This window comes from Symphalangus syndactylus, chromosome 3 (assembly GCF_028878055.3).
Source record: "Symphalangus syndactylus isolate Jambi chromosome 3, NHGRI_mSymSyn1-v2.1_pri, whole genome shotgun sequence".
NCBI lineage: Eukaryota > Metazoa > Chordata > Mammalia > Primates > Hylobatidae > Symphalangus > Symphalangus syndactylus.
In genome coordinates this window covers 31651875-31679597 of record NC_072425.2, presented here as the reverse complement: position 1 = coordinate 31679597, position 27723 = coordinate 31651875, and the positions used below count along the sequence as shown (strand labels likewise).

Below are 27723 nucleotides of genomic sequence, written 5' to 3'. Positions count from 1 at the left end.
GCCGCCACCTGCGACAGGTGGAGAGCACGGGGCGGGCGCACGGCCATGTCCGCCGAGGGCGCGGAGCCGGGGCCGGGGTCCGAGCCGGGGCCGGGGTCCGGGCCCGGGCCGGGGCCACTCTGCCCCGAACACGGCCAGGCTCTGAGCTGGTTCTGCGGCTCCGAGCGACGGCCCGTGTGCGCCGCCTGCGCGGGGCTGGGCGGTCGCTGCCGGGGGCACCGCATCTGCCGGGCGGAGGAGCGCGCCGAGGAGCTGCGGGTGAGCGGGTGTGGGCGCCGGAAGGCGAGGGCTCCGGAGACCCCGGGCGCGCCTGGCGGGACCCGGCAGGGACTGGGGAGCATGGGGCTGGGCGGACTCGACAGCCGGCCCCGGAGCCAAGGCTCCTTGGTGGCTTTGGCTGTAGGACTAGGCGGTTAAGGGTGTGGTCTCTGAAGTCAGGCTGGCCTGAGTTCGAATCTACTGCCTGTGAGTCACGTAACTCTCTGAGCCTCAGTGTCTTCATCTGTAGTTTGGGGACAACAACAATAATAATAGCGCGTACTTATTAGAGTTGTGAGATATAAATAAGATAGTGGGTGAAATGCTTAGCGATAAGGGGATCCAGGCTCTCCAAGCCCCTTCCATTGCTCTGTTGAAGCTGGGGTTGGCATGAAAGGCTCAGCTGCTCCAGTTCTCAGCGCAAGGTGTGCCCCAGCTCCCGCCCCTGTGGAAACTGACGCTGATAAAATCCAGCGCGTCCTTGTCCCTTAACCCCTGTACTCAAAGCCCCCCTCCTCCTTTCGCCTCTTCCCCCTGCTCCTGCCTCCTTCTGGCTTCTGGTGCGGTGATCTCTTTTTCGCTTTCAGGATTGGCCTTGACTGTACTTCAAGCTGGTTTAAGGGTTTCAGCTGGATAAACGGTGGGGGTAGGGAGAATATCAGGAGATTCCCCTTCACCCAGGCTTTCTCGCCACCTCCACTTCCAGCTCGGCTCCAGGGTGGCCACCTCTTTGTCATCACCATTCTCCTGAGCTGCTGAGATTGGGAGAGTCGAAGTCACCTTGGGGCTTCTCTGTGGCCCCTGGGGATTTCCTTGCAATTTGATTAAACAGCTTGTTTCTCCCAACCCGACTCTGGAGTTCACCCCTGCTGTGAAGCCTGAGGGCTCTCGCTGGGGACTTCATCTACTCAGAGTGACCTGTAATAAACACATCTTATATAGGGTGCTGGGCTCGGGAGGGGTTCAGTTTTTCAGCAACACCCAAAAGCTCCTGGTTCGTCCTACCTGTTACCTCTATCAACAATAATGATGACAAAAATAAACCTGGATAACGCGGTGTAATCAACTTGCATAACGGACAAAAACTTTGCAAACTCCAAAGTACTTAAATGTCTGTTATCTCATTCTGTCTTGACCACGCCTTTGAAGGGGTCCTACCTACATTTTACAAATGAGGCACCAGAGGCCCAGAACAAGGCAGTAACTCCTCCGAGCTTCCTGATGTTCAGGGGTGGGACCCAGGGAGTCATCGACTAGGCAAGAGGAAACTGCTGCTTTGCTTCGGCGGTTGGAGGGAGGAAGTGATGCTAATGGGGGTGAGAATGTCATGGAAACCTTAAAAGTAGCTATCAGGACTGGATTTGAGTGGTGGAAAGAGTGAAGCCTCGGGCAGGTGGCAGGCCTGGTGCTAGTTTCGGTACTACTCCAGGGAGCCTTCTTTGAACCCCTCTGAGGCCCTGTGCATATTTATCTCCTTTGCCTGAAGGGAGGTGGATCTTACCCTGTCTTCCTCCAAATTAGAGTAGATTTCTTTTGCACATTCCTTCCTCTATCCATTCAGTCAGCAAATGAATCTCACCCTAGGGCAAGATTGTTACCAAAACCAGCACCAGTTCTACTGCTCTCCTACCTCTGGATTCCTGCCCTGTGGTTTTTCAGAAGCCTTCTCAGTGCTCCTAGTCCATGGTGCATGGTGATCACAGCTTCCTCCTAGTCAACTCAATTCTGTAACTTTGTATTTGGACCTGTGAAATGTAAGACTAATTTCTACTTCTGGGTGGAAAGATTTACAAGGGCTTCCTGGAAGAGGTAGCTAAGTTGCCTTTTGGCAGATGGAACTGAGGCAGAACTCTTAGGGGAAACAGTGGAGGGACTGCTGCTTGGACAGGCTCTAGGTATCACCTGGAGAAACGGAGAGCAAAAGCAGGGCCCTGGCCCATACCTTCTCGGGGAAGTCACTTCTCTTTGGGCCTCAGCTTTCCCGTTTCTTTCTCTTTCCTTTTTTTTTTTTTTTTAAATTTATGTGTATTTATTTATTTATTTATTTTTGAGACAGTCTCACTCTGTCGCCCAGGCTGGAGTGTGGAGTGCAGTGGCGCTATTTCAGCTCACTGCAACCTCTGCTTCCTAGATTCAAGAGATTCTCCTACCTCAGCCTCCCAAGTAGGTGGGACTACAGGCGCATGCCATTACGCCTGGCTAATTTTTGTATTTTTTGGTAGAGATGGGGTTTTACCACGTTGGCCAAGCTGGTCTCGAACTCCTGATCTCACGTGATCCGCCCACCTCAGCCTCCCAAAGTGTTGGGATTACAGGTGTGAGCCACTGTGCCCGGCCAGCTTTCCCATTTCTAAAACTCCCCTGAGTTCATGGATGATGCTCATAGCTTTGAGAGCCATGAACTGTTGAACCTCTTGTGGTCAAGGCAGTGGGTGTTCATTCATTCAACAAATATTTATTCAGGGCTTTCTATGTTCAGAAACTCTCTTTGAGGTACTAGGACATAGAGAAGTCAGACTTATGGTGCTTCTGTTCCAGTGGTGGGGGAGAGAGATACCCCAAAAGGTAAACAAACACATAATATATAGTCAGAGAGTTATAAGTGCAAGGGAGAAAAATAAAGCAAAGGAAGAGATTGGGTGAGGAGGGAGATGGTCAGGGAAGACCTCTCTGAAGAGATGACATCTGAATGCAGTTGGGGAGTGAGACACACACACACACACACACAGAGACTGGTGGAAACGGAACTACAGGAGTGCAAAGGCACTGAGGTCAGGACAAGTTTGGTACATTTAAGGAACAGAAAGAAGGCCATCATGGAGAGAGGTAGAAAGTGATGTTGGAGAAATAAGCTGAGTCACATCAGGTAGGGCTAGGTTGGCTAAGCTAAGAAGCCTGATGTCATTGTGAGTGTACTAAAAGCCACTGGAAGGTTTTGAGTAGGGGCATGACCTGGTCTGATTTCCTTACAAAGGTGGCTCTGGCTAGCTGGGGGGTTGGGGGTGCAGGTTACCCAGTTAAGAGGTTCTAACAGTGGTTCCTGTGACAGATCATGGCAATCTGGATAGAATAACTGGAGTAGAGGTGACCAGAGGAGCGAGAGAGACTTTGGAGATGGGGTTGATAGGACTCACTAATGGAAGTGATGTGGGATTGGAGACAAACTCCTGGGTTTTTGGTCTGGGTAACAGGTGAATGATTGATGGTGCTGCTTAATGAATGGGGATAACTTGGGGGAGAGCAGTTCTGGACAGAACAGAAGGTATGGACAGTCAGGCAGCTGGGTATGACGGAGGACCAAGAGTGTGTGCGCCAGAAAGTGATTATAATGGGCTGAGCGTGGTGGCTCACGCCTGTAACATCCCAGCACTTTGGGGGGCTGAGGCTGGAGGATTGCTTGAGCCCAGGAGTTGGAGACCAACCTAGGCAACATGGCAAAAGTCCATCTCTACAAAAAATGCAAAAATTAGCCAGGTGTGGTGGCACGTGCCTGTAGTTCTAGCTACTCAGGAAGGACATGGGAGGATCACTTGAGCCCGGAAGGTCAAGGCTGCAGTGAGTCTTGATCATGCCACTGCACTCAGCCTGGGCGACAAGCAAGACTATCTCAAAATAAATACATAAATAAATTTAAAAAGAAACAAATGGCTGGGTGCGGTGGCTCACACCTGTAATCCCAGCAATTTGAGAGGTCAAGGCGGGCAGATCACCTGAGGTCCGGAGTTCAAAACCAGCCTGGCCAACATGGTGAAACCCTGTCTCTACTAAAAATACAAAAATTAGCTGGGCTATAATCCCAGCTACTTGGGAGGCTGAAGCAGGAGAATCGCTTGAACCTGGGAGGTGGAAGTTACAGCAAGCCGACGTCGTGCCACTGCACTTCAGCCTGGGAAGCCAAGTGAGACTCTGCCTCAAAAAATAAATAAATAAAAATAAAAATAAACACAAGACAAAATGGACTTTAAGGCAAACATACTACTAAAGATAAAGTCACTTAGAGAATGTGCAGTTCACCAGCAACATATAATGATTCTAATCTTAAATGTTTCTAGATAATATAGCCTGAGAATATTCATAAAGCAAAAATTTGTTTTAAAGTTATTATAATGATAGGCTGGGGTTCTGGGATAAAGACGGAAGTGAGGTCACAGAAGAGGATGATGGACAGTGAAAGGTGGTCCCACTAACATGTTGGTGGCCTCAACTGAGCTGTTGCTGGAATAGGGATCCTAGAATTAGGGAGTGAGAAGGATAGGGCATGGTGGGGAGAGTGTGGATCCTTGACATGGAGATTTAGGAGGTGGTGCAGTTTTTGATAATGGTGAGATCTGGGCTATGACCATGGGGGTGGGTGGCTGACGTGTGGTAACAGGAGAAAATCACTGGGATGGAGTGAATGGCTCAGGTACATGGACCTAGATGCCACAAGCTTTGTTTGTGTTGCAGAACAAGATTGTGGACCAGTGTGAGAGGCTGCAGTTACAGAGTGCTGCCATCACCAAGTATGTGGCGGACGTCCTGCCGGGGAAGAACCAAAGAGCAGTGGTAATTCCTCTTCTTTCCTCTCTACTCGGCCCCCTCCTAGGATAAGGCCTTAGACTTAGGGACTTGGGCAAGTCTAGGGTCCCTTACCAACCTCACAGACTCACTGTGCTACTAGCAAAGCTTCCGATCCCTCAGAGACTCAATTTTACCATCTGGGCAGGGTGGGCTTGTTCCTGTACCATACTTGGTGCAAAGACTCTGCTAGCAAATGACTTTCTTGGGTATCTTGGCATAGGGGATCAAGAAGGGTCGTATTCTTCTACCAACTGGTCATTTTCTGCCCAGCTCCAGAATTATAAAATAACCTTTTACACTGAATATTCTCTGTGACAATCTTATGAAGTAGGTAGCAGTAACATCCCCATTTACAAATAGGAAAATGAGTCCTTATAGAGGTTAAAGAGGTTAACTGACCTGCCCAAGGCCCCCACAGCCTCCTGGCAGTTGGTTCTATGACCTGGATCTTCTGTCTCCTAGGCTAGTGCTCCTTCTGCTACATCCCACTGCTGATTCTTTTTTTTTTTTTTTCTTTTTGAGATGGGGCCTCACTCTGTTGCCCAGGCTGGAGTGCAGTGGCGTGATCTTGGCCCACAGTAACCTCTGCCTCCCTGGTTTAAGCGATTCTCCTGCCTCAGCCCCCCAAAGTGCTGGGATTACAGGTGCCTGCCACAATGACTGGCTAGTTTTGTAAATTTTTAGTAGAGATGGGGTTTTACCATATTGACCAGGCTGGTCTCGAACTCCTGGGCTCAAGCCATCCTCCCTCCTTGGCCTTCCAAAGTGCTAGGATTACAGGTGTGAGCCGCCATGCCTGGTCTCCACTGCAGATTGTTTATTCAGTGGACTCATTACCACTGCTGTGTCATCACTTTCAAGTATGCCTATCAGGGGCAGAGCCTATGAATTTCTTTCTGCATATCCCCTCCCTCCCTTCCCTATAGTACATGGAGCAGACTTGGTACCACATTAGTCAGAGTTCTTTTAATTGCATGGAACAGAACCCAGTTGAACAAGTATAAGCAAAATGGGTCGTTTCCTGACGGGACACTAGGGGGGTCCTCTTAGGACCTAAAAGGGGCTAGACCAGGAACCAGAAAGCTGCTAGGAGTCCAGGCAGCTACTTGGTGCCCATCTATGCTTCGCTTTGCATGATGGTCTCCATCTCCCTCCCCTGCCCTCTTCCCCTCTTCTTCTTTATCCTTTTTATTTTCTTGTCTTATTGCATTGGTTATGACCTTAGTACTGTGTTAAATAGAAGCTAGTGTGGCAAATCCTGGCTTTTTTTTTTTTTTTTTTTTTTTTGAGACAGAGTTTCACTCTTGTTGCTTGGACTGGAGTACAATGGCTCGATCTCGGCTCACTGAAACCTCTGTCTCCTGGGTTCAAGCGATTCTCCTGCATCAGCCTCCCATGTAGCTCAGATGACAAGTGCCCAACCACCACACCCAGCTAATGTTTTATATTTTTAGTAGAGATGGAGTTTCACCATGTTGGCCAGACTGGTCTTGAACTCCTGACCTCAGGTGATCTGCCCGCCTCGGCCTCCCAAAGTACTGGGATTACAGGCGTGAGCCACTGTGCCTGGCCTGACAAATCCTGACTTTAAGAGGAAAGCTACCAATATTTCACCAGTTATTTATTTAACAAATCTTTATTGAGCACCTACCATGTGCCAGATACTGTTGTTCAATGGATTAGGCATTCCCCAGTGAACAAAACAGAAATTCCTATTTTCGTGAAACCTACATTCTTGTCACAGAAGAAGGACAGTAACAAATAAAATATATTTTATGTCCGAAGGTGATACGTGCTATGGGGAAATATAAAACAGAAAGGGGAATAGTACGGGTTGCAATTACATGTGCTGTGACCAGGAATGACTTCATTAAGAAGGTTGAGGCTGGGCGCAGTGGCTCATGCCTGTAATCCCAGCATTTTAGGAGGCCGAGGCAGGCAGATCACGAGGTCAGGAGTTCGAGACCATCCTGGCTAACGGGGCGAAACCCCATCTGTACTAAAAATACAAAAAATTAGCAGGGCATGGTGGCAGGCACCTGTATTCTCAGCTACTCGGGAGGCTGAGGCAGGAGAATCACTTGAACCCGGGAGGCGGAGGTTGCAATGAGCTGAGATTGCGCACTGCACTCCAGCCTGGGCAACAGTGCGAGACTCTGTCTCCAAAAAGAAAAGAAAGAAACACTTTGGCTGCTATGTTTAGAAGTGATTATAGGCCGCAAAGGTTAAAGCAGGGAGACCAGTTAGGAAGCCATTGTAATAATCCAGGTGGGAAACAAGTGTGGTCTGGACCCAAGCAATGGTGGCAAAGCTTGTGAGAAGTGGCTGGATTCTGCATATATTTTGAAGAGGCAACAGGATTTGCTGATGGACTAGATGTAGGCTATGAAAGAAAGAGAGGAGGTTGTCAGGATAACACTTAAGTTTTTTTATTTGAGCAACTGGCAGGATGGAGCAGCCATGAACTGGGGTGGGGAAGGACTGCATGTGGAGTTGGTTGGCGGAGGCAGGGAGGGGAGTGGGGGAGACCAGGCATGCTAAGTTGTTGTGGGCATGTTACGTTTGAGATACCTATTTGACATCCAAGTGAAGGTGCTGAGTGGGTAGCTGCATATATGAATTGGGAGAGGGCTGGGTTGGAGATACAAATTTGGGATTTATCAGTGTATAAATAGTATTGAAAGCTGTGGGAGAGGAAAGCTGTGGGAGAGGGAATGAGTGTAGACACGAAAGAGCAGCGGTCCAAAGACTGAGCCCTAGGGCACTTCACCTCCTATTGAGAAGACAGAAGGAACTAGCAAAGGGGACCAAGAAATCAGCTAATGAAATAGAAGTAAACTAAGAGAGCAGAGTGTCCCAGCATGGATTCCAAGGAGGTGGGAGATATCGCTGCTCTCAAATGGTGTATATTTATTTAACTGTCTTATCACAGGCATAGATTGACGTGATTACCGCCACAATTAAAATACAGAACAGTTCCATCACTAGGACTGCTTGTGCTACCCTTTTATAGCCACATGTACCCTTTCCTATCCCCTTGTATTATTGTTAATACAAAATTTCTGAATTTGGATTGCTAATCTCAGTAAAGCATTTTTTATTTTTGTTTTAGGATTTTTGCATGTATGCTCAGGAGTGAGATTAGTCTATGAATTTCATTTTTGTACAGTCCTCATCAGATTTGGTATCAAGATTATGTGAGCCTTATTCAATGGATTGGGAAACAGAACTCTTTTTTCTTAAGGGTTTACTTAAGATAAAGTTGTTCTTAGTTTTGATCAAAGTTGTCACAGATTTGACTATTAGTCTTTAGAACCAGCTTCTAGTATTTTTGATCTGCTCTTTTGTATCTTTGTCTTAATTTCATTATTCTTTCTTTTTTTTTTAGACAAAGTCTCACTGCGTTGCCCAGACTGAAATGCAGTGGCGCAGTCATAGCTCACTGCAGCCTTGAACTCCTGGGCTCAAGTGATCCTGCTGCCTTGGCCTCCCAAAGTGCTTGGATTACCAGCATGAGTCGGTACTGTGCCTGGCCTGTAGAGTTGTGTATATATATATCTCTCTCTTAAGTTTATTCATTGGGCTGAGCATGGTGGCTCATGCCTATAATCCCAGCACTTTGGGAGGCCAAGGCAGGAGGATCACTTGAACCCAGGAGTTCGAGACTTTTTTGGGCAACATAGCAAGACGCTGTCTCCACAAAAATTTAAAAAATTAGGCCGGGCGCGGTGGCTCACGCTTGTAATCCCAGCACTTTGGGAGGCCGAGGCGGGCGGATCACGAGGTCAGGAGATCGAGACCACGGTGAAACCCCGTCTCTACTAAAAAATACAAAAAATTAGCTGGGCGCGGTGGCGGGCGCCTGTAGTCCCAGCTACTCGGAGGCTGAGGCGGGAGAATGGCGTGAACCTGGGAGGCGGAGCTTGCAGTGAGCCGAGATTGCGCCACTGCACTCCAGCCCGGGCGACAGAGCGAGACTCTGTCTCAAAAAAAAAAAAAAAAAAAAAAAAAAAAAAAAAATTTAAAAAATTAGCCAGACATGATGGCATGGGCCTATAGTCCCAACTACTTGGGAGGGTGAGGTGAGAGGATCACTTGAGCCTAGGAGTTTGAGGCTGCAGTGAGCTATGATTGCACCACTGCATTCTAGGCTGGGTGACAGAGTGAGACCCTGTCTCAAAAAAACAAAAAATAAAAACCTTTTTTTTTTTCTTTTTTTGGGACAGAGTCTCGCCCTGTCACCCAGGCTGGAGTGCAGTGGTGCGATCTCAGCTCACTGTGGCCTCCACCTCCCAGGTTCAAGCAATTCTTCTGCCTCAGCCTCCTGAGTAACTGGGATTACAGGCTCCCACCACCAGGCCCAGCTAATTTTTGTATTTCAGTAGAGGCGGGGTTTCACCATATTGGCCAGGCTGGTCTCAAACTCCTGACCTCGGGTGATCCACCTGCCTCAGCCTCCCAAAGTGCTGGGATTACAGGTATGAGCCACTGTGTCCAGCCACAACTACACTTTTAAAAGGATACTTAGGCTATTTTTCCAGCATTTCTCTACTTTATTCTGAGAGGGTTTTCGGTTTGTCTACTCTCATGTGTTGAGAAAGGGAAGTTTTTCTTTTCTTTGCTCTCCTTTTCTGGGAATGGCTCAACAGACTTGTTGAGAATGACTAGAATCTTTTAGGCAGGAATCAGAATCTGATTCATCTTGGGTGAGGATCTGTTTTGATCCAGGATCACACAGTACAACCATGGTTTCAGGGGCCCACCCTGTGGGTAAGGCATTAAGGTGGGATAAACAGGAGAATAATAGTGGGCTGGATGCAGTTGCTCATGACTGTAATCCCAGCACTTTGGAAGACTGAGGCAGGAGGATCGCTTGAGCCCAGGAGTTCAAAGCTGCAGTGAGCTATGATTGTGCCACTGCATTTCAGCCTGGGCATCAGAGCAAGACTCCGTCTCTTAAAGAAAAGAAAAGATGAAGAAGAGCAATAGTGAATGAATGTTATTGAACACATAATGTAGCAGGCTTTGTTCTACTTGCTTTATATATATTAACACATTTAACCCTCACCATAGCCTTATGAGGTAGGTACTATTATTATTCTCATTTTACAGATTAGAAAATAGAGGCATAGGGAAGATAAGGAATATGTTCCAAGTTCCACAGCTAATGAGCAGAGCAGTTAAGATTTAAATCTAGACACTATCTCTAAAGCTTAATTTCCTGACCACTACGTTATGTTGCCTCAAGAGCACACTATAAACTTGGAGTCTTACCTTCTTGGGTTCACTTGCCATTCACTTAGCTACTCTCTCCTCCCTGTAAGGCAAACTGTGGGTCTCAGTGTTTTCTGTAAAATAGGAATGATTGTCCTGTGCACTGTACAAAGCAAGTCTTCAGGGACAGGGCATAGGGAAAGCTGCTGGCTATCCCTGACTTTCTGACATGAAGGAGGCAGTTCTATTCCCACTTGTCTGGCAAGAGTACAAGTGCAGCTGCCTTATGCAACAGGTGCCTTTGGGGAGGATTGATTGCCAGGTGGCATCTGGTATAGGGGAATGGGACTGGACTGAGAGTCAAGAGAATTGGGTTCCAGTCTCAGCTTTGCTACTGAATTGCCATGTGAGCACTACCAAGAGATCTTTTACTAAGTCAGAAAAAATTTCCTGGGTGGGCACAGTGGCTCATGCCTATAACCCCAGTGCTTTGTGGGGCTGAGTTGGGCTTCTTTATTGAGCCTAGGAGTTTGAGAGCAGCTTGGGCAACATGGTGAAACTCCATCTCTATTAAAAAAAATTTTTAAAAAGAAAAAGTTTCCCATTCAGTCAATATTTGAGTACCTACTTCATGCCAGGCACTGTGCTAAGAATTATAAGAAGACACCTGTTAACTTAATTGTCTGAGAATTGATTTCAGGCCTCTTCTGTGGCAGATAAAAATTCTACCACATAACCAGTTGAAACGGACAGCTTTAGGAAGTCATCAGTTTTTTCCCTCAAACATGGTGAAATATCAACTGTACCACTGCTGGTATGGATCCTGCTGATGGGGATGACTTTTTAGGGCCTCTGCTCTGCAATTCTGTGATTCTCTGACCTTGATCCTTTGACCTTGTATTCCCAACTGTGATTAAGCAGAGTATTCTAGTTGGGCTCTAAGTCCTGCCCAGGTCTTCCATTATTTGATCGTGGCTCCCTGAGATATGGCCTACATGTCTGCATCTCAGATTTCTTTACCCTAAACTGTATTTGGGAAGTCTTAGGGCAGAGATGTCAAAGTAAAAGGCTTACCTGCTATTATTTCCATTACTAAGCCCATGGCAGACATTGCTAATCAATCTCAACACTCCTTTCCACTGAGCCTAAACCCTCTTAAATCCTAACCGGGGCTTTGCACAGACCACCCAACTCCTCATTTTATCCCTCATCAGAGCATGGCCAGTGCAGCGAGGGAACTGGTTATCCAGCGGTTGAGTCTGGTGAGGAGTCTTTGTGAGAGCGAGGAGCAGCGGTTACTGGAACAGGTGCATGGTGAAGAGGAGCGGGCCCACCAGAGCATCCTGACACAGCGGGTGCACTGGGCCGAGGCGCTGCAGAAGCTTGACACCATCCGCACTGGCCTGGTGGACATGCTGACCCACCTGGATGACCTCCAGTTGATTGTAAGTCAGGCAAGGGTGAGGGCATGACCAGTTGGCCAGGCTCCCCAAAAGTCTGAAAATATCGAGAATGTTTGTCGGTATGAGGAGGGTGGAAATGAGAATTTGGCGCAGGGATGAGTGACAACGATTCTTTGCTTGGCCAAACTTTAGTCAGGCTTCTGAGCCTTCTCCCAGGCCCATCTGTGCACTTCATTATAAAATCCAGTTTTTGCAAAAGAACCCTGCTAAGTCAGTGTAGCCAGAAACCCCCATCCTTGATATCTGATCATCCTTGATATCTGATCAGGTTCCTCATCCACCACCATCCCCTAGGTGATGTCTGATCACTGTGTTCTGTCTGCAGCAAGAATCCTGTTAGGTAGGTTTAGCCATAATCCCCCTTACCCCCAATGTTTCCTCTTAGTAATTTTCCATCCACTAACCCCCCACCCTGCTCCTTAGCTATAAATTCCTGCCTGCCCACGCTGTATTCAGAGTTGAACCCAGTCTCTCTCCCATTGCAAGACCCCATTGCAGTGAGGTCTTGAATAAAGTCTGCCTTACTGTGCTCTAACAGGTATCATTGAATAATTTCTTCTCCGACATGAGGCAAGGGAATAAAACTATGTTTCTTTGGCACTGATAATAGTTTTCTTTTGATAGTCAATGTGTACTGAGTGCCTATTATATGTGAAGCACTGTGCTGTGGGGCAGAGTAACGAGATGCAGCTGTCAGCTGCTCCCAGCCTTACAAAGGAGACAAATACACTAACTGACAATTAGGGTATGGAAGGATATGTGCTATGGTAGAGGAACTCACCCATGCTAGGGACGGACAATCCAGGCTAGGAGAAAGAGGGGTCAAGGAAGGTTCCCGGATGAAGCGACTTAGAAGCTGATACCTGAAAAATAAGAAGACTAGCTGTGTCAAAGGAAGTGAGGAGGTGGAAAGAGTTCAGGAGCATGTAGAGGGAACACTGTGCTCCGGGGAGCTGACAAGGTCTTCGATATGAAAACACAGAGCTCATCCTTAATCCTACCACCCAGAAATCACCATGATTCATATTTGGTACATAGCCTTTCAAAGTATTTTATATAGATAGGCAGCTGCCTGCAGTTTTGAGGGGAGAAGGTGGCATCTGAGTCACAAGCAGGGGAAGGAGAATGTGGAACACCTGAGCTGTCCCACTGCCTCTGCAAGTAGGGCAGTTTCTATGACTGCTCGAAACTGTGCATTCATTTAGTCACAGTATCCATGGACAGAGTATGCTCTTTCACAGACACTGGGACAGTCACAATAGAAGACTCAGAAAGAGTCGCAGCCACCCAGGATCTGACAGTCTTCATGGGGGATGCTGTCAGGTGAACAGGTGATGGTCCTGAGTGGAGTTGAGGGGAATCCAGGATGCCCTGGACGTGGGGTAGAGTGATTCATTCTGAGCATGTATTATGGGTGTGTGTGTGTGCGTGTGTGTGTGGAACAGCTTAGCTTTATGCTGGTCTTAAAGAGTAGAAGTTTTTATTCTAGAGTCCACATGGAGCCCTTTCTGGTAGTTAAATCTGTCCTAGCATTGACTCCCTGCTGGGTATCTGGTGCCAAGCTTAACTTTGTTTTCTTTTCTCACAGCAGAAGGAGCAAGAGATTTTCGAGAGGTGAGTATAGACCCCATGATTTGACTGGGTAGTCTTGGAGACCCTTAGGCCTCTTCACACTCCACTGCCTTCAGCCCTGCTGCTCTTGGGAGAATGCACAGGGTGTGCAGCTGAGTGGCTTTCCTGGAGCCTGGCTCTGTGGACAGGGAATGTCTCTGCCCTTGGCTTAGAGAACTGCTTTAAAACACATGGAAAGGCAGTGGAATACTTAGTAATCCAAGGCTTGCCACTGCTCTCTTAAACTTCCTCTGTAAAAAGGTAGTCACCCTGCTGGAGGGCTTTACCACCTCCATCTGCAGATGAAAATGTTGAGACTCTAAAAGGGGAAGGGATCTCCCTAAGCCTGGAACCAGGGGTTGGACCCATCTAACACTTGCCCCCGTACTGTTGCCTCTGCCTCACTCCTCCTTTCCCTGATGGAGGAGTCTTTGAAACTTAAGTCTGCATTACCACTCAAATTTTGCATTTTAGCTCTTAAGTAATAAAAGAATTTCACCAGGTCCTGCCTGAGTTCTAAAAGAGTTGAGGGCCTGAGGAAGTTGCCAAGAGGACATAATTTGCCAGGCAGAGTAATTCACAAACCTTCTGTGTGAAATTTCAGAGCTATACTTAGGGAACACAGTCCATTCTTCTTATTTATTTACTTATTTTTCTATACTTCAATGAGTATAAATTATTTTTATATTTAAGTTTCAATAGCAATACATATGTGCATGAGAGGAAAAAATCCAATATAAAGCCATTTAAAATGAAAAATGAATCTTGCTGGGCATGCTGTCTTACACCTGTAATTCCAGCACTTTGGGAGGCCAAGGCAGGAGGGTAGCTTGAAGCTAGGAGTTTGAGACCAGCCTGGGCAATACAATAAGACCTGATATCTACAAAAAAATAAAAAATTAGCCATGCTTCGTGCTGAGAGCCTATAGTCCCAGCTTCTCAGAAGGCTGAGACAGGAGGATCACTTGAACCTGGGTGGTTGAGGCTACAGTGAGCTGTGCTCACACCACTACACTCAGCCTGGGCAACAGAGTAAGACCCTGTCTCAAAGAAAAAGAAAAAAGAAAAAGAAAAATGAGTCTGCATTACCCTTTCCCAATGCCATTCCCTGACAGCGATGGGTTTGAATAGATGTGCGTTTGTGGACTTATATATAGTCATAGGAAGGTATGTGGCGGTTTTTTGGTTGTTGTCTTAAAAATGTTTTTTAGGCCCGGTGGCTCATGCCTATAATCCCAGCACTTTGGGAGGCTGAGGAAGATGGATCACTTGAGGTCAGGAGTTCAAAACCAGCCTGGGCCAAGATGGTGAAATCCTGTCTCTACTAAAAATACAAAAATTAGTCAGGTGTGGTGGCGTGTGCCTGTAGTCCCAGCTACTCAGGAGGCTGAGGCAGGAGAATCACTTGAACCCAGGAGGTGGAGGTTGCAGTGAGCTGAGATGCGCCAATGCATTCCAGCTTGGGCGACAGATTGAGACTCCACCTCAAAAAAAAAAAAAAAAAAAAAAAAGCTGGGCGTGATGACTCATGCCTGTAATCCCATCACTTAGGGAGGCCTAGGCAGGCAGATCACTTGAGGTCAGGAGTTCACAACCAGCCTGGCCAATATGGCGAAACCTATTAAAAATACAAAAATTAGCTAGGTGCGGTGGCGTACCCCTGTAATCTCAGTTACTGGGGAAGCTGAGGCAAAAGGATCACTTGAGCCCAGGAGGCGGAGGTTATAGTGAGCTGAGAGCCTGCCACTGCACTCCAGACTGGGTGATGGGAGTGAAACCCTGTCTCAAAAAAAACAAAAAAATTAAAACACAGATAAGACCATTTTATAGCTGTTGTGAAATTTGTTAGGCTATCTGGGACATCTTTCCACGTCAGTACATTTACATTCACGTCACTTTTTTGAAAGTTTGTGAAGTATTGCAGTGTAGTGGATCATATTTATTTTACCGTCTCGTAATGCATGCTTGGCTTGTTCCCACTTCTCCCCTTGTACAATCTTTTCACACTTCTGCCCATCTTCTCTATCTCCTTTATCTTCGTCATCTTCCTTTAATACAGTGTGTCCTTAATATCAAGCTGATCTGATTTTTTTAATTGATCTTTAATTTTTTTAAATGATTCATTTATTCAAATGATTTCAAACTTAGAAAAAAGTTGCAAAGGTAGTATAATGAGCTTCACCTAGAAAATATCAATTGTTGACATTTTGCCACATTCATTGTCGCTTGTTCTCTCTGTCTTCCTATTTATCTATCTAGTGTATATGTTAGAAACTTATTTTTTTATGGTCTATTTGAGGGTAAATTCCAGAAAACATGAACTTTTCTTTCAAGATACTACAGCATGTTTCTCCTAGAAACAAAGACATTCCCTTACATAACCCCAGTGTAAATTAAGGAAATTTAACATTGATATAATACTGTAATCTAATACACAGTCCATATCCAACTGTTGCCAATTGTGCAAATGTTCTTCATAGTGTTTTATTTTGTTTTCCTAATTCAGCTGGTCTTTTCAAGTCTAGAATTATTCCTTAGCTTTTTTTTTTTAAACATTTTTAAAGAGTCAAGGGCAGTTTTATAGGATCTCCCTCAGTTGGGTTTATCTGATGTTATCTTATGATTAGATTCAAGTTATACATTTTTAGCAGGAATACCTCATAAGTGATCTGTCTTCAGTTCATCATATCTGGGGGCACATGATGTCCCTTTGTCCGTTATCAAAGATGTTAATTTTGAACACTTGGATAAGGTGATGTCTGCCAGGTTTCCTCATTATAAAGTTACACTTTTCCTTTTATAATTAATAAGCAGTCTGTGAGGAGACACTTTCTGCATATATATCCTGTGTCCCTTCAGACTTTCTCCCAATAGTTTTAGCATCCATTCGTCACTCCTGCCTCAATTATTCCTTTTATTTGCTTGTTTGTTTGTTCCCTTATTCAATATTAATACAGACTCATGGATTCTTATTCTATTCAATGCATTATAATCTGTCACTGTTATTACTAATTTTGACATTCAGACTGTCCCAGATTTGGCCAGTAGAAGCCCCTTCAAGCTGGACCCTGTGTCCTTTTGAAAAGTTCCCATCATTCTTTGAGCACTTTCTTGCTCTCTGGCACAAGAAGCACAAGAAGAAAACCCCAGCTCAACTTGTGCTTTTCCTGCCCCTGAATCAGCTGCTTCTCCAGGGGACCTGGTTGTTTTTAGTGGAGAATGATATTTAGAAACCAAGATCTGAGCATTAAGGGTACTCAGTGACCTTGCTTCCAGGCCTCACTCAGCTCACTCAATGTATAGCAGATGGAACTAGGAAGAGAGAGGCAGAGAGAGTGAGAGAGAGTGAGAGAGTGTGTGTGTGTAGCTGTTTGATGCATAAGTTTGTGTCACAGCTTCTTTTTTTTTTTTTTGAGACGGAGTCTTGCTCTGTCACTCAGGCTGGAGTGCAGTGGCGCAATCTTGCCTCACTGCAACTTCCACCTCCTGGGTCCAAGCGATTCTCCTGCCTCAGCCTGCCAAGTAGCTGGGATTACAAGCATGTGTCACCACACCCAGCTAATTTTTGTAATTTTAGTGGAGACAAGGTTTCACCATATTAGCCAGGCTGGTCTCGAACTCCTGACCTTAAGTGATCCTTCTGCCTCAGTCTCCCAAAGTGCTGGGATTACAGGCATAAGCCACCATGCCCAGCCTGTATCACAACTTCTAATTCCAATGTAACACCTCAAGGTTTTTCCTTTGCCCTCTCCTTTTCTACATTTGTACCTTTTGTTATTTTACAGTGAGGACTCCAGCCCCCAACAACATCAATATTTGCTCAATCCTACAATACATACAAAGTTGTCTGAGCATTGCTAAGCCCATACTACTGACAGGCCTATCCATAGAGTTCCAGATTTGTCTGTAGTTCTTTATGCCCCCAGGCTGAGGGAATATACTCTCAAAGTAGTGTTCAAAAGTTGTGAAGCCCCATCTAGCCGGAAACTCACTTATCTTAGAAGTGCCTTGTTGGCTCTGGTGTTTCCATGCTTGTGGCTGGGCTCAACTCTGACCGGACACTGCAGCAGATCCTGCCGCACCATCTGGGCGTTCTGATCCTGGCCAGGGCCTGCTGTGTTCAGGCCCTTTTTCATTTCCACCCCTTTGGGGCCATGAGTTTTGTCTTCGATACCATAGGGCAGCTAGCCCAGGTGGTTCGCTGTAGACTTTACTATGTTCAGCCTCACATTTGCCCTGGGATGACAGCTTAGCACCGCTGACATCAGCTCCTCTTTCTTCCCCACCTGTTGGCGGGAGCTCCTTCGTTCTGAGAAGATGGCAATAGACCCTCTGTTGTCCTGACCACAAAGAGCCTTTGTTACTAGAGCTTGCTCCCAGTATTTCTAAGGTTCTGTTCACCTTATGCCTCCCAAGACAGAACAGTCAGTGACAGTCTTGCAAAGAGCCATCAGGGCACATGCCTTACCCCTGTGCCCACTCCATTTATGGACAGAGCCATGAGATATGGGGAGAGATCGTGTGTACTCAGAACCACTGCCTGATCTCAACGCCATCTTCAGGATTGGAGGCAGTAGGAAAGGTCTTTCTCAGCACCTGGGTGAAAAGGCTGCAAAGCTCCATGGTAAACCTCTACTTTGCCCTATATTCCTTTGAGATTTCACTTCAGGTCAAGGAAAAAATTATGTTGAATGCTGCCTGGGCTTCATCCCAGTTTTGTTCTATTTTTGCATGGAGGCAGGACTTGAATCCGCTCCCCTTTTTAGCTCTGAATCTGTTCTGTCCTGTTAAATCAGATAACCACTACTTCCCAGGTTAAAGCAAAGTTGAGGTGTGATTCTGTAGAGAGAACAGCAAGCCCAGGGCCTCGCTGCTCATATGTGGCAGTTTTCAACTCCTAGGCATCATATTGTCCCAAATTACCTCTCCAGCAAAACCCAGGCCCCACTGTGAGCTGAGGAGAGAGTTATTGAGAGCACACAGTGCCATGATTCATTTGTGGCTGGGGTGATAACTGATGGCCCTTTCCTCTGTGGACCCCTCAGGTGTTTGCATTTTTAAAGTAGAGGAGTAGCTGAACCTTCTGACAAAACCCAGGGAAACATGACTGCCCCAACAGGTCTGAGAGGGAGGTGAGATGTTTTCCAGGCAAGGGCAAGATGTTGGAGTAGAAAGACTATCGTGCAGGGGTTCCAGAGGCCCAGGACGTCTTAGCCCCAGCTCTGCATTAACTTACTGAGGGACTCTGGCAAGTTGCTTCCTCTGCAGAGCACACCACCTTCAATTTCTAATACTGGCACCAAGAACACATCTTCCTGTAAACTGTCCACCAGCTTTGCTAAAATTAAGGTTTCTGGGGGGCACAGGGGAAATGGCCACCTTCCCTTTTGGCCCAAGCCCCTGTGTGGGGCCTGGATGCCACTCTTTTTTTTTTTTTTTTGAGACAGGGTCTCACTCTGTCACCCAGGCTGGAGTGCAGTGGCATGATCTCGGCTCACTGCAGCCTCGAACTCCTGGGCTCGAGCAATCCTCCCACCTCAGCTTCCCAAGTAGCTGGGACTACAGGTGCATGCCACCATGCCCAGCTAATTTTTAAATTTTTTGTAGAGATGGAGTCTTATTATGTTGCCCATGCTGGTCTCAAACTCCTGGGCTGAAGCGATGCTCTCCCACCTCAGGCCTCCCAAAGTGCTAGGGTCACAGGGGTGAGCCACTGCACCTGGCCCTAGCTGCCAATCTTGGTGTCACCTGATAGGAGGATTTTACTTCTGTTCTTCTCTTCACCCCATATTGATCCAGATATATTTCCAGGGCCATCCTGAATCTCTGTCTCTGTTTTTCCCCATATAAGGACTGAAGAAGCAGAGGGCATTTTGGATCCCCAGGAGTCGGAAATGTTAAACTTTAATGAGAAGTGCACTCGGAGCCCACTACTGACCCAGCTCTGGGCAACGGCGGTTCTTGGGTCCCTTTCAGGTTAGGAGCAGTAGAGCCCAGGACCATTAGGACAACTGGGCTTCTGTCTGTCTGTCTGGGGTTCACTCCTGGTTCACACTGGGTACCCGTGCTTCTGAGATGATAGCTTAAACAAGTCATGCTGGATGCTGGCTGGTCAGTAGGGTCAAGGTTCCAGACAGGCCTGGGGCAGCTGGGCCAAGTCCTTCCCATTTCCAGACTAACATGTTCTGTGGTTGGGTCAAAGATAAATCTCATTCCTATAAGTCATGTCTTCCTTATATCCTGACCTACTAGGGCAGCTCAGTATTATTTATTGGAAACCTGGGGTTTCTCTTTAAGAAAATATAATTGATGGCCAACTGAAGAACATCTGGACCAAGAATCAAACTGCCTGATTTGCCTCACTTATTCACTTTACACACACTGACTCAGGCCAACTGTGGGCCCCACCCTGTGCCGCACGCTGGGGCCACAGAGGTAAACTGACATAGTCTTCTGCCTCCAGGAATTCCCATTTAGCACGGAGGTTCTCCAGAGCAGGCCTCCTCCAAGTTAGATGAAAGCTTCCATTCTCCCAATGGTAGTCTTTGCACGATTCGTGAAACAGGTTAATAGACTGATTTTTTTTTTTTTCAGTTTTAATCCTCCCTTCTCATATTATCCTTAACAATTTTGGTACAAGCTGTAGCTTGTCTACTCTAGATTCTCGTATCAAATGATGCCTGATTTACCAGCAGTTTAGATATTTGCTAGAAATTGGGTATCTCATGCTTCCTAGCTCCCAGAGGCTGTGTTTCTAGGACAAGTCCAATCTGGAGGCCACAGATATGACCAAGTAGAAAGAGTATAATCAGTGCTAGGTATAGGAACAAAATGCTTTGTCTTCATTTTGCCCCTGCCACCAACTCAGTGTGTAAACTTGGGCAACTCCCTTTTCCTCTCTGGGCCTTATTTCTATCAGAGTTTACAGTTGAGGGTCTTGACTGATAGTAACTATTGTTATAAAGGCTACAGTTTATAGAGCACTTACATGCTGGGCACTTTACATGTATGATTCTGTTTAATTCTTGTGATCACCCAGTGAGAAGTCCTATTTTGACCCACATTTTGCAGACAAGGCTCAGAGAGAGTAAATGGCTTATATGAGGTCACCATGCTAGTGAGTGGTGAGGAACATTTTGCTACCTGGCAGGGGTTAGGGCAGGGGTGGGCCCTCAGCAACTCTGAGAATTCTTTCTGGCAGGCACAGAGGACGTACGGATCGATGAGAGGACAGTCAGCCCTTTCCTGCAATTGTCAGATGATCGAAAGACCCTGACCTTCAGCACCAAGAAGTCAAAGGCCTGTGCAGATGGCCCAGAGCGGTTCGACCACTGGCCCAATGCCCTGGCTGCCACCTCCTTCCAGAATGGGCTCCATGCCTGGATGGTGAATGTCCAGAACAGTTGTGCCTATAAGGTGGGCGTGGCCTCAGGCCACCTGCCCCGCAAGGGTTCTGGCAGTGACTGCCGTCTGGGCCACAATGCCTTCTCCTGGGTCTTCTCTCGCTATGATCAGGAGTTTCGTTTCTCACACAATGGGCAGCATGAGCCCCTGGGGCTGCTGCGGGGCCCAGCCCAGCTGGGTGTAGTGCTGGACTTGCAGGCTCGGGAGCTGCTCTTCTATGAGCCAGCCTCCGGCACAGTGCTCTATACCCATCATGGGTCCTTCCCGGGGCCCCTCTTCCCAGTCTTTGCTGTGGCTGATCAGACCATTTCCATCGTCCACTGACCTCTGGCCACAGGAAGCCAGGTCCACCACCCCCCACCCTTTCAGGCCGTGTTTCTACTCAGTATCCTTTTCCCAAATGATGTGTGTGGTGTTTCTAAGAGAAACAGGGCCCATAACCAGTGGGCAGCTTTAGGAGGGATGGGGATCTGTTTCAGATCTAGGCACAACCTGTAAATCACAGGTGTCCAAACTTTTGGCTTTCCTGGGCCACATTTGAAGAAGAATTTTCTTGGGCCACATAAAATACACTAACGATAGCTGATGAGCTAAAAAAAAAAAAAAAAGTGTGTATAATTTTTGTGATATCTGCCACCACAGATAAGCAAAAAAGTCCTTGCATTCAAAGGGTTGGAGATTGCTGCTTTGAGTGCTGGGTACCTGTGGGGAACCTACTACTCTCTGGGCCTTAGTCTCCCAAATCCACCACGCATCTGTCCCTCTGAGGGTGTCTTCACTTTGTCTCTGGCATCTAGCATGGTGTCTGGTGCATAGTGAGCATGCAATAAATATTTGGCAGGTGAGTGGATGGATAGATGGATAGGTGAATGTAGGTGGACAGGTGACTGGGTGGATGTTGTGGTCTCTGGAGAAGCACTGCCATTCAGCCTCCTGCTCCAGCTTTTCACATGCAGAAGTGCTCTCTTCACAGGCAGAGAAGCCTGTGGCTAAAGTTTCCGCATCCCATTAATTCAGTGCTTCTGTCTTTTTCATGACATGGCACATAGAGAAAATATTTTTTCTAGCACACAAGAGCAACCTGAAAGGCTGCTCCTGGCCAGAGGACTCTGTCCTGGGGGACCATGTCCTCCCCCATGTCCTGCCTAGGCCCTCAGGACCAGGGGATCATGTCTCCAGGTAACCCAACTGTAGCCCCTGCCGGCTGAGCTCCAGCCTGTGCCCACCGGTAATAGCAGGGACGGCATTTTCCCTTAGAGCAGCTGTTAAGTCCCTACCTGATGGCCCCCTCTGACATAAACTGCACACCTGGGGTGATGGCTTAAAGCCAGAAAGAGCTGAGGGAGTAAGAGGGCCAACCTTAGGGCACGTGGGCAATATTAAAGGTCTTAAAAGCATTAAAGATTTATTCCATGTTCTTCGTTGATAATTGGGTGTATACTGTACGCTGGCCTGTCTTCATACACTTATTGCATTCTCGGAAATAAGTGGGTCGCAGCTCAGTGTAGCAGAAAGAGCCTGGAGACATTACCAAGACCCAAGGCAAGTCCCTTTATGTTTATCTCCATGAGGAGTTCACCCTAGAACAGTGGTCTTCAAACTTTTGTCCAGGAACTCTCTTCTAAAGTAATCTTACAACTTTAGGCTCCTGCATCCAAAGAAGATGAAAGGCAGAGCCCTCCCCTTTCTTTGGGAGCCACAGAGCAGTTTGAAAACCACTGTTTATTAATTAATTTTTTTTTTTTAAGACAGAGTCTCAAAGGAGGCTGAGGCGGGTAGATCACCTGAGGTCAGGAGTTCGAGACCAGCCTGGCCAACATGGTGAAACCCCATCTCTACTAAAAATACAAAAAATTAGCTGGGCATAATGGTGCACACCTGTGATCTCAGCTACTCGGGAGACTGAGGCAGGAGAATTGCTTGAACCTGGGAGGCGGAGGTTGTAGTGAGCCGAGATCGCAACACTGCACTCTAGGCTGGGCAACAGAGTGGGACTCCATCTCAAAAAAAAAAAAAAAAGGGGAAATTACTGTTGCCTGGCCTTGGTGCCAGTCCCAAGGAAAACAGACCAAAAGGGGTTTGGTCAAGTCCCAAAGAGATCTTCCCTGCCTTTGCCTGGGCACAGCCCCTGCTCAAAAATCTGGGTCAAAGCCAAGGCTCTTCTTGGCACCTGAAGGCCCCCATGCCGTTTCTGTCAATCCACCAACCCAGCTCCTCACAGCAGCCTTCATTCCAGTTCATGGGCCTGCTGCAGCAATGTCCTCCTCGTCCCCCTGCTCATCTAAAGCCACCCCCAATGCCACTACTCAATTCAGCATCCACTCTAGAGCCCTCCCTAGCTGCTGGCACCAGAACACACTGCCAGGAGTGTGCCTGTGTTTTTAATGTGTGGTATCCCCTGGCACTGGGCAAGGAACAGAGATGTCCAGCAAATACCAAGTAGAAAGGTGTGGGAAGGTGGGGAGGCAGGAGAACTTTGTTGTTTTTAGAGACAGGGTTTTGCTCTGTTGCCCAGGCTGGAGTGCAGTGGCACGTAGCTTACTGTAACAGGACTTGTGGGCTCAAGCGATCCCCCTGCCTCAGCCTTCCGAGTGGCTGGGATTAAATGTGCGTGCCAGCTAGTTTTTACATTTTTTGAAGAGATAGGGTTTCACCATGTTGCCCAGGCTAGTCTTGAACTCCTGGGCTCAAGTGATCCTCCTGCCTCAGCCTCCTAAAGTGAAAAAAGGAATTGAAAAACCCAACCTACTTCAACCTCCGATTGTTCCCCCCTCTCCCCAAACCTATTCCCTACACTGCAGTCCTTGTTCCCCATACTTTCCTACCTCCACACTGGTCTCTGCGACTGAGGTGTCCTTTGAGATTGATACTCTTTAGGACACCTCCCCTATTCTCCCAGAATCTCCACTGCACCACATTTCACATGACAAGCATCCTCATATACTTACAACCTAGTGGTCAAGCCAATGGGCTTTGGATTCCGATGTGCCTAAGTTGGAATCCTGGCATCTTTGCATGCTAGCTGTGACCTCGGGCAGGCTGCTTAACCTCTGAATTTCAGTTTCCTCATTTGTAAAGTGGAGGGGGTCAAACCACCTAGGCCCAACGAGGTAGCTTTGAGGGTTATATGTGCATGTAAGTAACTCAGCACCTTACCTAACACGGGCAGGCATATGTCAACAGGATTTCTTCTCATGACTGTCATGGGATTCCTTGTTTAAATTCTCCCCTTCATACTATGTGGTGCTAATGGACAGTGTCCCTACAGAACGGCTTAGCATCCTGCTTTTAAAACTAAGCACTGACCCCAGGCTTCCAGAGGGTGTTTCAGAAGCTGAAAGAGAGACCTTAGGACCTCTGCTTCAACTCCAGCAGTTTTTCAGGGTCTGTTTTTAGTTTTGCATAATGGGGTTTCAGATCTCATGACAAAAGGCCCCTGCTGCTAAAACCAAGTTTGAAAAGTGCCTGGTTTTGAAGCTAGTGGGGCCCTCTGTGAATCCTGTTGGATGTGAAGGCGACTCCTAGTGGAAAAGGGACACAGGTGTGAATGAGAATGAGGGAGGGCAGAGGCTAGGAGCTGGTTAGTGGGGGAAGGCTGAGAGCTCAGCACTCACTGCTTTATTATCACAATAGGTGACAAAGGCCCCAGGGAGAGGGGAAAAGTCCAGAGCTGTGGGGAAAGAAGGGGCTCCCTGTCTCCAGGGTTTGTTTAGGGTTTTCTCCATGGCCTAGGGCCCAGCCACTTCCCTCACCGGCCTCAAAGCCCTGAAGTTGAGCCCTCTAGGCAGTCAAGGGCAGGCAGGAGATGGGCCAGAGAGGGAAGGATGTGTTCTTTAGGTACAGAATCCCTGACCACGGGGTCCAGTGCCTGTGGGCCAACCACCAGGAAGCTGTGCATGCCCACAGCCCGAGGTCCCTGGTAATCGCAGAGGTAATTATCCCCAACATGGGCTGCCACTACCGGTTCCATATGAGCAAGCCGCAAAGCCTCTTGGAAAATGCGGGGGTCTGGCTTGGGCCAGCCAGCAGCCTCAGAGGTCAGCACAAAGTCGAAGTGTTCACGCAGGCCAAGGCCGCCCAGGATGCCCTCTAGCCGTCGGTCAAAGTTGGAGATCACTGCCAACCTCAGACCCCGTGTGCGGCACTCCCTCAGGGTGTCCTCAGCCCCATCCAACACCTGCCAGGTGCAGGGGCGGCTGAAGTCTTTATAAAGCTGTTCAGCGATGGGGGCTACAGCCTGAGCATCCTGGACACCCGCCAGGTGGAAGGTCTGCAGGACCACATCCACCCACCACTGGCGGGAGGTGAGGCCGTGGCTCAGGCCGTAGTTGGGGAAGCTGTGGCTCTGAGCCCTGTACGCCTGCCTGAAGCCTTGTTCCAGGGCTGAGGGCTCCACCTCCAGCCCATAGGCCCGGGCCTTGGTGGCATATTCCTCCCCTAAGGGGTGGCGGAGCCTGAGCAGTGTGTCCTTCACATCCCACGTCAGCAGTCGTATCTGCAGCCGGTGTGCCATGGAGGAGGCCAAGTCCACCCCAGTTCTGCCTCAGGTCCCACGGTGGATCCCAGGGGAAGCTGAGCTGGATAAGACCGCCTCCGCACAACCTAACAATCACCTCTTTCCAGGCCTTGTGGGTCAGATTTGCTGGCTAACATGAAGCACTTGGGAAATGTCTTCACAGCACAAGATCCTAGAATGAAAAATAGCAGGTAAGGTGGAAGCTCAGGCCCTGACATCAGACAGACTGGGTTCAAATTCTGGTGCTGCCAACGGTGTGACCCTAGGAAAGTCACTCTGAATCCACAACAAATTTCTGAGCACCTTTTTGAGCTAGCTGCTAGCATATGGGACAGATTTCCAGCCCTTAGGGCATTTACAGGCACTGAAGAACAGGGATACGGATATTAGGCAAAGAACTATACAAACACTTAAATACAATGAAGTCAATAGACAGCATAAGAATATAAATCCAGGGCCCGCATCTAGTCTGTGTAGTTAGGGAATGTCATAAGCAAGTGAAGTTTCTTTTTATTTCTTTTTAATTTTTTAATTTTTTTTTGAGACAGGGTCTCTCTCTGTCTCCCAGGCTGGAGTGCATGGCTCATTGCTGCCTCGATCTCCCAGGCTCAGTCAATCCTCCTGCTTCAGCCTCCCTAGTAGTTGGGGCTACAGGCACGTGCCACCATGCCCGGCTAATTTTTGAACTTTTTGTAGAGATGGGGGGGTGGGGCGGGGTGGGTCTCACTATGTTGCCCAGGCTGCTCTCCAACCCCTGGACTCAAGTGATCCCCCAGCCTTGGCCACTCAAAGTACTGGGATTACAGGCGTGAGCCACCACTCCTGGCCCTGCAAGTCAAGTTTCAATGGAGATCAGAAGACTGAATGTGCAAGAAGCAGAGGTAGGTGAGTGCTCCTGTCAGTGGAAATAGCAAGTGCAAAGGCCCTGAGGCAGGGCAAGGAGTCTGGTGCTTTGGGTAGACAGAGGCCAGCTGTCTGACACACAGGATGCAATTATTATGATTGCTATTATCATTATTAGGGATGTCAAAGACAGAAGGGGCCTTGCAGAGCATCTGAACAATATCCTGGCTGCTGGGCAGAGTAGACTGAGCCAGCAAGGGGCAGGTACTTAACTAAGGTCACAGTGAGCCAGTGGCACAGCCAGGACCAGAACCCAAACTTCCAGACTCTCTGGCCAGTTCTTCCACTGTACCATGAGATATATTTGGATTTTAAAAATTGGCGAACCTGTACAGCACAGGAGCAAAGACAGGACACAGCAGGCTGTCTCTGGCCCTCTCTGAACCCCAACTTTTCCATCTTTACTGGAGGTAATCACACTGGCCTAGGAGGAGAGCTGATGAGAGAACTGACTCAAGGCACAAGAAACAAATGACTCAGCCTGCTATCCAGAGGCTGGTGCAGCTTCTTTCCCCAGACAGAGCTGATCCCAGACAAGGCCGTCCCCTTGAAACCTGAGGGGCCAGAGTTCAAAATACGGCCAAGTTGATACTTAGGGAAGGGCATTGCTGGTAAATCTGGGGGAGCCTTGGAGGAAGTTTGTCCAGGAAATGAATTAAGGAGACTCATCCAAAGATCCTCTCATTTTGCAGGTGGGTAGACAGAGACCCAGTGAGGGGCAGTAATTTACCCCCAAATGACACTGGCACAGCTAAGACTAGAGCAGAGGGCTCTAGCTCCTGACCCATGGCTTTTTCTTTTTTTTGAGGCGGAGTCTCACTCTGTCACCCAGGCTGGAGTGCAGTGATGCGATCTGGGGTCACTGCAACCTCCGCCTCCCAGGTTCAAGCGATTCTCCTGCCTCAGCCTCCCAAGTAGCTGGGATTACAGGCATGCGCCACCATGCCCGGCTTTTTTTTTTTTTTTTTTGTATTTTTAGTAGACGGGGTTTCTCCATGTTGGTCAGGCTGGTCAGGCTGGTCTCGAACTCCCGACCTCAGCCTCCCAAAGTGCTAGGATTACAGGCGTGAGCCACTATACCCGGCTGGCTTTTTCTTTTTCTTTTTTTTTTGATACAGAGTCTCACTCTGTCACCCAGGTGTACAGTGGTGCGATCTCGGCTCACTGCAACTTCCGCCTCCCACATTCAAGCGATTCTCCTTCCTCAGCCTCCAGAGTAGCTGGGACTACAGGCGCGCGCCACCACACCTGGCTAATTTTTGTATTTCTGGTAGAGACGGGGTTTCACTATGATGGCCAGGCTGGTCTCGAACTCCCGAACTCGTGATCCTCCCCCCCCCCCCGCCACCCCCCGGCCTCCCAAAGTGCTGGGATTACGGTAAAGGCGTGAGCCACCGCGCCCGGCAGGGCTTTTTCGATTTCCAAAAGCGCGGGTTTGGGGCTTTGCGCTGCAGGCACGAACTGCTCACCTTTTCTCCCCACCTCCAGGGCTCGGGAAAGGCGAAGTCCAGGAGCCCGGACCTCACGCAGAATCTCTATAGCTGCCGTCGGCAGCGTGAGCTGGGGCGGCGGTCCTAGGGGCCTTGGCCGCGGCCGACCCCTTGGGTCCCCTTCTCAGCTGTAGCGCGTCCACAGCTCCGGGCACGTTCCCGGGCCCAGGACCCACCTGACTCACAAGGAAGCCGGTTGTAAACGCAGCCGCAAGGCCCGCGGGCTCGGGCGGAGGTGCGCAAGCGCCGGGAGGCGGGGCGGGGATCGCGCAGGCCGCCCCTCCCTCCCATCCCGACCCGCCTC

General features: G+C 48.3%; 2 protein-coding genes across 4 annotated transcripts; one reads left to right on the top strand and one right to left on the bottom strand.

Moving 5' to 3' along the window:
- BSPRY (B-box and SPRY domain containing) lies at window positions 1–21914 on the top strand. 3 transcript variants are annotated; one of them, XM_055271403.2, is made up of 6 exons: window positions 1–258; window positions 4705–4803; window positions 11247–11477; window positions 13084–13109; window positions 18958–19082; window positions 20308–21914. In XM_055271403.2, the coding sequence occupies exons 1-6, from the start codon at window positions 46–48 to the stop codon at window positions 20832–20834; spliced, it is 1221 nt and encodes a 406-aa protein (XP_055127378.1). In that variant the 5' UTR covers window positions 1–45; the 3' UTR covers window positions 20835–21914. The 3 variants fall into 3 exon arrangements, with proteins under 3 accessions (XP_055127378.1, XP_055127377.1, XP_055127379.1); XM_055271402.2 differs by having other exon boundaries at window positions 11247–11492; XM_055271404.2 differs by lacking the exon at window positions 18958–19082.
- A 2172-nt stretch (window positions 21915–24086) lies between these two features.
- HDHD3 (haloacid dehalogenase like hydrolase domain containing 3) lies at window positions 24087–27656 on the bottom strand. The gene is made up of 2 exons (XM_055271413.1): window positions 27399–27656; window positions 24087–25198 (listed from the first exon to the last, which is right to left on the bottom strand). The coding sequence occupies exon 2, from the start codon at window positions 25021–25023 to the stop codon at window positions 24268–24270; it is 756 nt and encodes a 251-aa protein (XP_055127388.1). The 5' UTR covers window positions 25024–25198; window positions 27399–27656; the 3' UTR covers window positions 24087–24267.
- Window positions 27657–27723: the final 67 nt, after the last annotated feature.

Excerpts from the sequence above, each read along its gene's own strand:
- BSPRY (XM_055271402.2), top strand. The coding sequence starts at position 46 with ATGTCCGCCGAGGGCGCGGAGCCGGGGCCGGGGTCCGAGCCGGGGCCG. Across the intron at positions 11,493-13,083 it reads TGATTGTAAGTCAGGCAAGG|CAGAAGGAGCAAGAGATTTT; the intron begins GTGAGGGCATGA and ends CTTTTCTCACAG. Across the intron at positions 19,083-20,307 it reads GGTTCTTGGGTCCCTTTCAG|GCACAGAGGACGTACGGATC; the intron begins GTTAGGAGCAGT and ends TCTTTCTGGCAG.
- HDHD3 (XM_055271413.1), bottom strand. The coding sequence starts at position 25,023 with ATGGCACACCGGCTGCAGATACGACTGCTGACGTGGGATGTGAAGGAC.